Here is a 12,302-nt window from a genome sequence, read left to right as displayed (position 1 = left end):
CCTGCTGATGGCGCTGTTCCTGCAGCAACCAATCACGGAGCTGCCGGACAGCCTGCAGGTACATGTTAGTAAACCCAACTTCTTATGTATCCTATCTCAACATTTTTGTTCCATAAATATTAACAGTGATACAAATGGGTGTCTGAGTGAATTTCAGCACAATGTGTTTTTCTTCAGTTTGATCTCGACTCCATCTGGACCTTTATCTTTGGCATCCCAGCCTCCAGTGGGACGGTGCTCAACTCCATTCACAGCTTCTGCACTGAGGCTGCGTTTCTGCTGCTAGCAATGCTCCGAAGCATGCTCAACCTGGTGAGAAATGATGCTATGCCATATGACACACAAGTACTGAAACTACAGTACATATTCTGAACTTCAGTATCAGACTGTCAAACATGTAACAGGGATTAACAGATAAAGTTTTGACAATACAACTAACTATAATTTGGCTGAACTTTTGTTCATCAAATTTGTTGTTGTATTTCCTCGTTCATCTTGAAGCCGTGGCAGTCGGAGGAGGAGGGTTCTTGGCTCAGAGAATACCCCGTCACATTAATGCAGTTCTTCAGGTACCTGTACCACAACGTAGCTGACCTGGGGTCTATGTGGCACAGTCCAGACTTCCTGTGTGCTTTGGCTGCCTCCGTCTTCCCCTTCAACATTAGACCCTACTCTGAAATGGTAAGTCTGTTTGTAATAGTTTTTTATCTAAAAAAATGATTGAATTGTGAACTGCAACTTTAAAGCTCTACAGAGACGAAGCACATTGTTTAATAAGAATATCTTTTTAAATAATTTTTTTTCACTGCTCTCAAAATGTAACTGCTAATGCGAACGGCTCTGCTGCAATGCAGGAGTGTATTGCACCATTGGGGGAGACAGGAGGCTGTCTGCTTAGTACACAGAGAGTTCAGTTACTGATGTTGCTGAATTTATTGGTAAATTTGCTTAAAATACATCACTGAGTGATGGAAATGATGATTTAATATTATTATCAGAATTTATTTAGAGTTATTTAACCAAGTCAGAAAGATGACCTTTCTTAATTTAGGAGTAGCTAGCAGATATTTTAGTTGCTAATATTTACCAAAATGTGTGCCCAGAAATGACTACTTTTTTATGTGCAGTAGCCAATAGATATATAGATAGCAAGGAAATAGCAAAAAACTGCAAAGCTTTTACTTATTAACCTAATGTTAAGGTAAAATTGGTTATTTTTTTAAGCTATTCAAAAAATCGATAATTGTCTTCTCTCCCAGGTCAGTGATCTGGATGATGAAGCAGGTTCACCCATCGAGGAGTTCAAGGCTTTCACTGGAGACTCGGGTATGAATCGCAGTCAGTCGGAGTACTGCAACGTCGGTTCCAAGACCTCACTGACCAACCACCCAGCCAAGAAGTATGTCTTTGACTTCATGAGAGTCCTGATCATGGACAATCTGTGCATGACTCCAGCCAGCAAACAGACCCCGATCATTGACCTTCTGTTAGAGGTGAGAAGGAGGACGAGGAAACATTTACTGTCTTGGTTTCTGCAAGACACCTTTGCAAAGTTGAGTCATTTTTTTTATTTTTTTCAACCATTAGGCATCACCAGAGCGTTCTACCAGGACACAGCAGAAAGAGTTTCAGTCCAGTGTCCTGGACGGAGTCATGGAGCATTTGCTGGCTGCTGATGTTCTGTTAGGTAACGTTCAGATTAGCTGTTGGCTGTTCACGCAATCTCAAACTGTCCTACCTGATCTTTATTCAAGTGAAATATGTTGCAATCCATATTAGTGTTATGTATGTATATGTTAGTGTTAGTTGTTATCTTTTATGTTGGCTGTTAACCGTTAACAACAACTATCAGCTTTTTATTACCACAATAACTATTCATCTGAGATCTTTGCAATGATAATGTCTGTTTTATGTTTTTTGTTAGCTGTTTGTATTATCTGCTGTTAGATGAGCAGATTTATATCAAAACCTTTAGCTATCTGTGCTAGTGCTGAGTTGAAGGTGTAAAAGAGTGTCAGGAGAATGCCACATGGTCTTTTTTATTTGACTTTCTTTCATGTATTTTAAAGACTTCTTTGACATTGTGTTTTTTTAATTTCTGCGTCCTTCGCTCCCCCAACAGGTGAGGATGCGTCACTACCTCTGAGCAGTAGTGGGAGTTACCAGATCTTGGTCCACAATGTCTTCTATTTCACCCAGCGTGTGGTAGATAAACTGTGGCAGGGAATGTTCAACAAAGACTCCAAATTGGTGGTTGACTTCATCGTCCAGCTCATAGGACAGGTATATAAAGAGGTCCATCTGAGTCCTGCACAACCGTATCTAAAAGCTCAACTCACAGAATACTGTTTTAAACACTCACAGTGAAATTCTTCAGAGATTACATGAGTTATATAAGTGTTCCCAATAAAGTGGCAGTGGGTTCTGGGCCTCAACAGTTTTGCTCTGTTGTCAGGAGGCTTTTACACAAATCTCTTAGTCCTAATCTCAGTATATCTGATGCTAATGCTAATGCTGCCGCTTAAACATGTTGTTGATGTTTTCACCTCAGTCTAGTCCAGATCAGCTGTGAAGAAAAGTTCTTTTTGCAGTTTCTAACTGAAGGAAAATATCTTTCTCTTCTTTTTTTCCCCTTTTTTCCTCAGTCTAAGCGCCGTTCCCAGGGTCTGTCTTTGGACACAATCTACCACTGTCTAAACCGGACTGTTCTGTATCAGCTTTGTCGTTCGCATAAGACAGTTGCTCAGCAGGTGGCGCTACTAGATGCCCTGCGAGTCTTGACAGTGAACAGGAACCTGGTTCTGGGTCCAGGAAACCACGACCAGGACTTTGTGGCATGTTTGGCCCACTGCTTCATCTGCCTGCACAGTGGGAGGTATGGCTACCATGTTGACGAGGTGTGTTGTGTTCTAATGTTGCTGCTGTTGACTGCGACCCTCTCATTCTCTCTGTGTGTGAATGTGTACGTGCAGCTGCATGGATGGCTTCGGTCTGGAGGCTGAGGCCCGCATGACCACCTGGCATGTCATGATCCCTTCAGAAAATGAGACGGACTCTGCACACAACCATGATGTCAGCGAAGGTGAGTCAACTCACACAGGTTTGTTCCTCAACGTTCATACAAAATCCTTGAAAAAGTTCTGTTTTTAAACATACAAAAAATACAGACATGTCGGATTTAGTAATTTTTTTTCAGAAAAATAGACAGTTTACCCTTAATCTGACAAAGAAAACCAACGGCTGCACATTTGCCAAATTAAAAATGTTTGTAGTTAAATATTAAAAACAGGTATTGCTTAAATTTAGACAATTATAACTAAAACAACACCACTAAAAATCTTACAAATAATTGATTTATTAAAAGGTATATAAAGACTGATTGTTGTAAAGGTTTTTCACAAACATATTTCTGACAGTGACTTTGAGATATTTCATCATGTGACCCATGCAGGGCGGCAGCTGCTGCTGAAGGCGGTGAACCGTGTGTGGACAGAGCTGATGCACAGCAAACGTCAGATGTTGGAGGACATTTTCAAAGTGTCCCTGCCCTGTAATGACAGAGGACACGTGGACATCGCCACTGCCAGACATGGTCTAGAAGAACCTGCACTCAAGAGCTGGCAGAACCATCTGGGTGAGATACACAGAAAGAAAAATGAGGACTGTTGATGGTCAATTATGGCTAGTTGCATTTTTTTCCCCAGACTTTCCTGTGTTTTCCTAGGCAATTAGTGTGAGATTAAATAATGCTTTGACTGTTTCTAACTACCTTTCTACCTTTCTGCTGTGGCCCCTGTAGCCTATGAGAGGAAGTGCATCAGTCGCGGTGAAGCCGTGGCTCCGACGTCTCAGTCCAAACTCTCCAGAGTCAGCAGCGGCTTTGCTCTGTCCAAGCTCACAGGAGTCCGACGCAACAAGAAGGAGAACAGTCTGAACAAGAACAGCCTGAGTGCACAGGTGCTGCTGCTGCACACACGCATGCTCTCGAGCACATTTACCAACATGGGGATAACAATATGACACTCTGTGTGTTCCACAGGAGACTTTCCAGTGGATGTTCACACATATTGCTGTGGTCAGAGATCTGGTGGCATTACAGTACAAAGAACATCAGGAGGTACTGACACAGTACAGGGCAATTCAGTGTTTTGTTTTTTCTTGTGGTCTTATGACATAGTAACACATTTGATATGGGACAGTGAGTAGTTTATAAATGTAAGGTGTCAACAAGAGAAGTCTGTTGAACAGTAAGAATAAAGAGAGAACAGGAGGTAGAATTGTATTTGTTAGTTAATTCAAAGAACCACGTTTTGTAAACTCCTGAACAGTTGACCTTCAAGCTGAATCTAAAATTTCTTGCAGCGCCAGCAGAACTCGCTGAAGTACGTGAGTGAGGAGTGGGCGTGTCTGGAGTACGAGCTGCTGCGTGAGCGTGGACTCTGGGGTCCCCCCATTGGTTCTCACCTGGACAAGTTTGTTCTGGAAATGACTGAGGGACCATGCCGCATGAGGAAAAAGATGGTCCGCAACGACATGTTCTACATCCACTACCCTTACATGCCTGAGCCAGAGAACAACGCCACCTCTGTCCAGGTAGGGTACAGCAGACACATTTATACACACTCTTTGTGTATGGGTTGAGTTCACTTTTGAATTTACTGGTTCCAGTTGTGGAAAATCTATATCTTAAACTTATATTTATTAATTTCTTTGCTAAACTTTAGCTAGCCTCAGTGTTATTTATTTTTATTACCATACTAATGTTTTTTCCCCCTCTTTGCTCTGGCTTCAGAAACCTCAACGCTACCGCCGGGCCGTCAGCTATGACAGTAAAGAGTACTACATGCGTCTGCTGTCGGGGAACCCTGGAATGTACCAGCACTCGGTGGAACAGAACACAGAGGGAGAGGCGGCACCTCACGAGCCAGAGCCCGGAGAGGACACTATTGCCAGGGTCAAAGGTTAGTAAATTCCCAAAATGTATTCAAATAAAAAAGTGTTCTTGTACGAAAAATATAATCCCTTTCACGCTGTTATCCATCTGTAGGCCTGGTGAAGGCGCCATTAAAAAGGTCAAGGTCCACAGCAGATGGCGGTGAGGACGATGGTTCGGAGCAGCTTCAGGAACAGCTACTGGAGTCTAGTGTCCCTGAGGACGAGCACAGGACAGACAATACTTCCCTGCTGCGCCTCCTAGAGGAAGGAGAGAAGGTTGGCATCCTCTATAAGATATGTGATAGACTCAGCAGGTCATGTCATTAGGTCAACTAATTAACTGTGTGTTTGTGTGTTTGTCATCTGTGGTCCAGATCCAGCACATGTACCGTTGTGCTCGGGTTCAGGGTCTGGACACCAGTGAAGGTCTTCTGCTCTTTGGGAAGGAGCATTTTTACGTTATTGATGGCTACACCATGACTGTGTCCAGGGAGATCAGAGACATCGATACGCTGCCACAGAAGTAACTGTCTGAGCTCACATCAATTAATGGATACTTCCAATCCAGTCCTCTCTATTTTAACTTTCTCTTTCCTGTCTGCAGCCTGTATGAGGCCATCATTCCTCGAGGAGCCAGACAAGGCCAAAGTCAGCTGAAGAGGAGCTGCAGCATCTTTAACTACGAGGACATTAAAGAGGTCCACAAGAGACGCTACCTTCTCCAGGTAGACACACACTGATGCACAAAAACACACACACACACAGTTTTATAGATAAATAATATGATCATGTTTCCTTACCCTTAAATCTTGCTCAAAATTAGCTGGAGAATTATAAAAATGTATTTTATTGTATTTAATTTTAGATAGTGTTTCTAATACTCACCATATTTATATAATACAATACTTTTTTATCTCTAAATGACTTCATGTAAAATGGCCAACAACACTGACTGAAGTGACTCAAGTCAAAGGAGAGATGGGCATCCTTTTTTGTTTGCATAACAAATGTTACTGTACTTTTTAAAAAATAAAGCAGTACTTAAAATAAAAGTGGGCAAATACTACTTTTACTACTGTTCTGCTCAGAAAGCTAAAATTGTTTGAGAAAAAAAGTCTGGTTAGGCATAAATAAGCTTGTAATGAATAACTCTGAGAGCTTTTTTTTCATTCATTATCCTTCTCCATCTTTTCACTTTTCTCCTCTTTGTTCTTCTAATCTTTAGCCCATGGCAGTGGAAGTCTTCTCAGCAGATGGAAGAAACTACCTGTTGGCTTTCCAGAAAGGAGTGCGGAACAAAGTCTACCAGAGGTACTGGGCCTGGGGGAATTTTCTGACTCAGTTGTTTATAAAAGTTATGTCACTGCTAGGACAGGAAGTGACTTCATAACCATAACCTTGTTATTGACATTCCTACAGGTTTCTGGCCGTGGTGCCTTCACTGGCCGACAGCTCTGAGTCTGTTTCAGGTCAGAGACCCAACACCAGTGTGGAACAGGGGTGAGACAATGCCCAGCAACAGTCACAGCACCAATCAGAGATGTTCACTGCATATTGATGATTACTGTCTGACTTTCATGTTGTTTCTGACACATCAGATCCGGTTTACTCAGCACTCTGGTCGGAGAGAAGTCTGTGACTCAGCGTTGGGAGGTAGGGTCCTGCGGATGACATCTTCATTGAACTGACATGCTGGCACACTCCTTACTCTGTATGTTTCTGTGTGTGTGTGTTGCAGCGTGGAGAGATCAGTAACTTTCAGTACCTGATGCACCTGAACACTTTAGCAGGTCGCTCCTACAATGACCTCATGCAGTACCCAGTCTTCCCCTGGATCCTGGCAGACTACGATGCTGAGGTGATTATCTGTCATCACATCATCTTCAAAAAATAATTTAAAAAAAAGAGCAGGAGAAAAACTTTAAGGATCAACCTTCTTCCCTGTTTTTTCTAACACAAATGTGTTCTTGAAACCTTTCTAACCAGGAGCTAGACCTAAACAATCCAAAGACATTCCGTAACCTGTCAAAGCCAATGGGCGCACAGACGGACGACAGACTCACGCAGTACAAGAAGAGATACAAAGACTGGGAGGATCCAAATGGTGAGACTTGTTAGCCTGTTGCTGTTTCTTTTTCTTTTTTTGATCCTGAATTCCTACCTTTTTAAAATATTTTTCTGTTCCAATTCCTGAACTCTTCACATTTTCATCCTACAAAGGTGAAACTCCAGCATATCACTACGGCACCCACTACTCCTCAGCCATGATCGTGGCTTCCTATCTGGTCCGAATGGAGCCGTTCACCCAGATTTTTCTTCGACTCCAGGTATTTAACTTACGTGGGTGGGTGGACTTTACCTGTCAGTCAGTCAGTTGGTTTGTGTGTGTTAATCCACGCCTCTGTCGTCATCAAGGGCGGTCACTTTGACCTGGCAGACAGGATGTTCCATAGCGTCCGTGAAGCCTGGCTTTCTGCATCCAAACACAACATGGCCGATGTCAAAGAGCTGATTCCTGAGTTCTTTTATCTCCCAGAGTTCCTGCTCAACTCTAACAACTTTGACCTGGGTATGTATAAGGAACACTGCAGCCAAGCCGGCACTTCAACAACCGTTAAACAGTTAACTTATTAGTTAAACTTATTAACCAGTCACAAAATATTAACAACTAGGATTTAACCAACAGGAGCCAAACAAAACGGCACTAAGTTGGGTGACGTCATCCTGCCACCATGGGCGAAGGGCGACCCTCGAGAGTTCATCAGAGTCCACAGAGAGGTGAGTGCTGCTCACCCAGAGTCAGAACTAGGGTCACACAGGGCGCTCTCAACCACCTTTGACCCTCCCTTATTCCTACTCCTGCAGGCTCTGGAGTGCGACTACGTATCTGCACACCTCCACGAGTGGATCGACCTCATCTTTGGCTACAAGCAGCAGGGTCCTCCTGCTGTGGAGGCCGTCAATGTGTTCCACCACCTGTTCTATGAGGGTCAGGTGGACATCTACAACATTAACGACCCGCTTAAGGAGACAGCCACCATTGGCTTTATAAACAACTTTGGTCAAATTCCTAAGCAGGTCAGAAACAGAACTCTGAACTGGACTTACTGTTTAAACTGGATGTATATTTGTTTGAGCAGCAGCTTAACACGGTGTATTCAAAACTATGGTGTTCACTGTAAACCCAGCTTTAGAGTTGTTTTTTGTAGCATGTTTGTGTTACCTAGCTTAGCTTTGGTTTTGTGTACAGTTTAACTTTAAGCTTAGGTACAGACATACAGCTTTTACATGTTTATTGTAAGATTAGCTGTAGTTTATTGATTTAACTACTGAATAAACATTTGCAATGTATGTTTTAGTATTTTAAACAACTTTTGTTTGTATTTCTTCTGTGTTTAGCTGTTTAAGAAACCACACCCTCCAAAACGTGTCCGTGGTAAAGCTAATGGAGATGTGGTCAGTGTTCCACCAAATGCTAACAGTGATAAGATCTTCTTCCATCACCTGGACAATCTAAGGCCATCACTGACACCTGTTAAAGGTACAGACACAACAACAGCACAAACTCAACAACACACATTCAAAAGAAATCAGACTTCAGTTTGTTTTTGTGTTTCAGAGCTCAAGGAACCTGTTGGTCAGATCATGTGCACTGACAAAGGTGCCCTGGCTGTGGAGCAGAATAAGGTTCTGGTCCCACCCACCTGGACCAGAAGTTTTGCCTGGGGTTATGCTGACCTCAGCTGCCGATTGGCCAACTATGAATCTGACAAGGTGGGTGGAGCTAACTCTTTCTGTTACAGGCTCTGGATGCTTTTTTTCTTGTGCAGATTTTTTTTCCGTGTTTCTGTGTATTCTGGAGGATAACAGTCTTTGTTTTCAGGCTCTGGTGGTCTATGAGTGTCTGACAGAGTGGGGTCAGATCCTCTGCTCCATCTGTCCAAACCCAAAACTGGTCATCACTGGAGGAACCAGCACTGCTGTCTGTGTGTGGGAGACGGGAACATCCAAGGAACGCAACAAAACACTGACGCTCAAACAGGTGAAACACACACACAAATTATGTTTGTAATAAAATATCTTAAAATTGTTTATATTTTTGAATCAAAGAATGTTTGTCAGAAGTGTTGGCCCTTGTGCATGTTCACTTCATCAAATCAGGAATCACCTGATGAGGTTAATATTGTTTTTTGGGTTTGAAGGCATTGCTTGGACACACGGATGCCGTTACATGTTTGACCGCATCCTCAGCTTACCACATTGTGGTGAGTGGGTCACGGGATCGAACCTGTATCATCTGGGACCTAAACAAACTCTCCTTCGTCACACAGCTGAGAGGTCACCGAGCACCTGTCTCAGCTTTGTGCATCAATGAACTGACGGTAGGCGATGACATCCCTTCCTGTAATAAAAGATATAAATTACCACATCTGTATTGTTGTCATCTAAGTCCTGTTTACAGGACCTACACTTAGCTTTAGCAAGCTTTAGCTCGTTAACTGTAATGACTAGCTCGTTAATTGATGTAACGAATGACCCAAATTTGACCCATTTTTTGACAGGATATTTTTGTAAATGTGACATACAGTTCTATAATAACTTGTTTACATGGGTATGTTGTTGTTGCTGTTTTGTTCATGTCACCAGGGCGACATTGTGTCATGTGCAGGCACCTACATTCACGTGTGGAGCATAAACGGTAGTCCGATTGCCAGTGCTAACACATTCACAGGTCGCAGTCAGTTGATCCTCTGCGTGTGTGTGTCAGAGATGAATGAGTGGGACACCCAGAATGTCATCGTCACAGGTCACTCTGACGGCGTTGTCAGGGTAACTATGATCATTCTAATTAAAAAAAAGTCATGATTTATTTAAAAAAGACTGAAACAGTTCACTTTGTTTTTTTTTAAACTTGTTGTAGTTTTGGAGGATGGAGTTTCTTCAGGTCCCAGAAACTCCGGCTCCACAGCCTGTGGAACCTGATATTTCGGACTGCTGTGGCGATGAAAAGATTGGTGAGTTCAAAACAAGGATGCAGACATTTCAGTGGCAGAGACCAAACAAAATAAACTTTTTATTATATTTCCATGTTTTTGTGTAACCACAGAAGGTGGTGAGAGCCACAACGGGGATGATGACAGCAGCGAGTCTGATGTAGACGAACCCAGTCTGACTCAGGAGACCAAAGAAACAGGAAACCCTTCAACAGGTGGAGGAAGTCAACCAGGCAGCGCCACCCATAGGCCTAGAGGTGACATTACACATCATAGAACATTAATAGTTTATACTTCATACTTATACTAAACAGCAACTAACTAAGTTGTTATCTTGAATTTGTTCTGGTTGTGTTTAAATTCAGTCCAGAAACCAATGCTAATACCTAGTAAATAGATCAGCTTTATTATCTAATACACACCCTAGCTTTTTAGTCAATATCAGAAAAGATTTGTGCCATAAACAAAACCCTCTTGTGGTTCTTCAACTTTGCTTCCAAAATGTTCCAGTGAAGGCAAGAAAAAAACCCGAAAGGAAGCCGACTGTGGATAAGATCTGGTTGTTGGCAAATCGTTCACTAGCACAAAATGATCTGCAAGTCTTTAGAAACAAATACTGAAGGAAAACTCCTTCAAACAAACCAAGTGTGAGTAAGTCAGACTCCTAATAGCCATTGGCTTTTGTTGCCAGGAGTGAGGGCTGTATGTAAATATAGGTGTGTCCTGGGTTTTGCATTGCATATCATGTGCAGGTGGAAACAGACTGTACTGATGGTGATGAATGGCTAATTCACGTTAGTTACTCATTGCAGGTGTTTGTATAATGTTAATATCCTGCTATTTCATTTTATTACCCCCAGGTTTCACTGCTTCTCCTTTTTTTTGCCCTTCCCGACTCCTTTTCTTGACCTCAGGTCCATCTGGTCGAGCAGCAGCTTCCTGGTCGATGGACAGTGGCTCGGACGACTCACACCGCTGGTCGGACACACTCAGCATTGATGAGAAGGATGGCTTCGTCTTCGTTAACTACTCAGAGGGACTGAACAGAAGTCACATGGCTCACCCAGGACCCGCCCCCTCACACCCAATGACAACAACATCAGTGACAACCTCTGCTGATCCTCGAACCTTCAACCAGCTGAGGGCAGGTTGGTCAGAGGGACGGTTGTTTGTAAAATCTGTTCTTACCTGACAGCAGCACATTCACCACTGTTCCCTGTTGGTTGGTCTGTGTCCAGGTCATAAGTGGGAACGTCAGCTGGTTTTCCGCAGTAAACTCACCATGCACACAGCGTTTGATCGTAAAGACAATCTCCAGCCAGCTGAAATCACTGCACTCTCCATCTCCAAGTACGACTTTTTTTTTAATTTAGATTTAATTAAGAATAGAAGTTTCACACTGCTCAGCCTCAGTGAATTATATTCTGGAATAACTATTTTTAACTGTTGAATCTGTGTGTCCTCTTCCTCGTTGATCTAGGGACCACAGTAAGATCCTGGTGGGCGATGGCCGCGGTCGGGTCTTCAGCTGGTCTGTGAGTGAGCAGCCCGGTCGTTCTGCAGCTGATCACTGGGTGAAGGACGAGCAGGTTGACAACTGTTCCAGCTGCAGTGTTAGGTTCTCGCTCACAGAGAGACGGCATCACTGCAGAAACTGCGGTCAGCTCTTCTGCCAAAGGTCAGAACTTCACACAGTCCTGTAGTCTCCTATCACAGTCAGTCAAATCCTGTCAGGAAAAAGAAGCTGTATTTTTGAAAGGCATCAGCAGGATATATTTTCAGATCAGTTTTTGGTGCATTGGAGTCACAGTTTGTGATGAATTATAGAAGAATTAAAGTCCTAAGGGGCCAGACCTGATGAAGACAGTGTAAGATATTAGTTAAGGTTCAATGCTGGATCAAGTCTTTGTCAGAGAAGCTGGCATCATGGGAGATGACCATAATCTACCAGCTGGTCACTGTTACTGTGTTGGGCCCCACTTTTACTTTAACTATTGTATTTTTTCTTTTTTTTTTATTGGTGATATTTCTTAATAGTGTGTAAGCTGTGCTTGCATCATCTGCTGCTCCGTGCTGATATTTATCTTCTTGGCTATTTTCAGGTGCAGCCGTTTCCAGTCAGAGATCAGGAGGTTGAAGATCTCGTCTCCAGTCAGAGTTTGTCAGAACTGTTTTTACAACCTGCAGCATGAGCGCGGGGGAGGAGGGAGTGACTGAAGACCTGGCTGCAAAAATACCCTACAGTACAAACCACTGAGATGCCACTCACCAAAGCTGCAGAAGCTTCACCTTCACAGAACACAGAGAACAAAATAATTCTGGAATGTTTCAGCAAATGCCCCTTCAATCGTACTGAAGCTCCAACCACATCGA

The 12,302-nt window shown here is 43.0% G+C and overlaps 1 protein-coding gene across 6 annotated transcripts in view; it reads left to right on the top strand.

Moving 5' to 3' along the window:
• wdfy3 (WD repeat and FYVE domain containing 3) overlaps nt 1-12,157 on the top strand; it is a 33,931-nt gene extending 21,774 nt beyond the window's left edge. For 4 of the 6 annotated variants that reach the window (XM_025053416.1, XM_025053415.1, XM_025053414.1 and 1 more), the window contains 36 exons: nt 1-64; nt 178-312; nt 502-681; nt 1,260-1,493; nt 1,588-1,687; nt 2,123-2,283; nt 2,646-2,875; nt 2,973-3,082; nt 3,452-3,634; nt 3,800-3,957; nt 4,040-4,117; nt 4,363-4,593; nt 4,793-4,961; nt 5,048-5,211; nt 5,310-5,458; nt 5,540-5,660; nt 6,161-6,246; nt 6,355-6,435; nt 6,534-6,588; nt 6,674-6,793; nt 6,922-7,039; nt 7,156-7,262; nt 7,351-7,504; nt 7,622-7,713; nt 7,801-8,013; nt 8,335-8,476; nt 8,555-8,709; nt 8,819-8,977; nt 9,138-9,317; nt 9,583-9,765; nt 9,857-9,950; nt 10,043-10,186; nt 10,844-11,077; nt 11,168-11,279; nt 11,410-11,607; nt 12,032-12,157. In XM_025053416.1, coding sequence (XP_024909184.1) covers nt 1-64; nt 178-312; nt 502-681; nt 1,260-1,493; nt 1,588-1,687; nt 2,123-2,283; nt 2,646-2,875; nt 2,973-3,082; nt 3,452-3,634; nt 3,800-3,957; nt 4,040-4,117; nt 4,363-4,593; nt 4,793-4,961; nt 5,048-5,211; nt 5,310-5,458; nt 5,540-5,660; nt 6,161-6,246; nt 6,355-6,435; nt 6,534-6,588; nt 6,674-6,793; nt 6,922-7,039; nt 7,156-7,262; nt 7,351-7,504; nt 7,622-7,713; nt 7,801-8,013; nt 8,335-8,476; nt 8,555-8,709; nt 8,819-8,977; nt 9,138-9,317; nt 9,583-9,765; nt 9,857-9,950; nt 10,043-10,186; nt 10,844-11,077; nt 11,168-11,279; nt 11,410-11,607; nt 12,032-12,146 — 5,209 coding nt within the window. In that variant the 3' untranslated portion in view covers nt 12,147-12,157. The remainder of the gene's footprint in view (nt 65-177; nt 313-501; nt 682-1,259; nt 1,494-1,587; nt 1,688-2,122; nt 2,284-2,645; nt 2,876-2,972; nt 3,083-3,451; nt 3,635-3,799; nt 3,958-4,039; nt 4,118-4,362; nt 4,594-4,792; nt 4,962-5,047; nt 5,212-5,309; nt 5,459-5,539; nt 5,661-6,160; nt 6,247-6,354; nt 6,436-6,533; nt 6,589-6,673; nt 6,794-6,921; nt 7,040-7,155; nt 7,263-7,350; nt 7,505-7,621; nt 7,714-7,800; nt 8,014-8,334; nt 8,477-8,554; nt 8,710-8,818; nt 8,978-9,137; nt 9,318-9,582; nt 9,766-9,856; nt 9,951-10,042; nt 10,187-10,843; nt 11,078-11,167; nt 11,280-11,409; nt 11,608-12,031) is intronic. The other 2 variants (XM_025053418.1, XM_025053417.1) reach the window with 2 other exon arrangements.
• Nucleotides 12,158-12,302: the final 145 nt, after the last annotated feature.

This window comes from Cynoglossus semilaevis, chromosome Z (assembly GCF_000523025.1).
Source record: "Cynoglossus semilaevis isolate Cse_v1.0 chromosome Z, Cse_v1.0, whole genome shotgun sequence".
In the NCBI taxonomy this organism is placed as follows: Eukaryota; Metazoa; Chordata; class Actinopteri; order Pleuronectiformes; family Cynoglossidae; genus Cynoglossus; species Cynoglossus semilaevis.
This window is presented reverse-complemented; position numbering and strand designations above follow the sequence as displayed.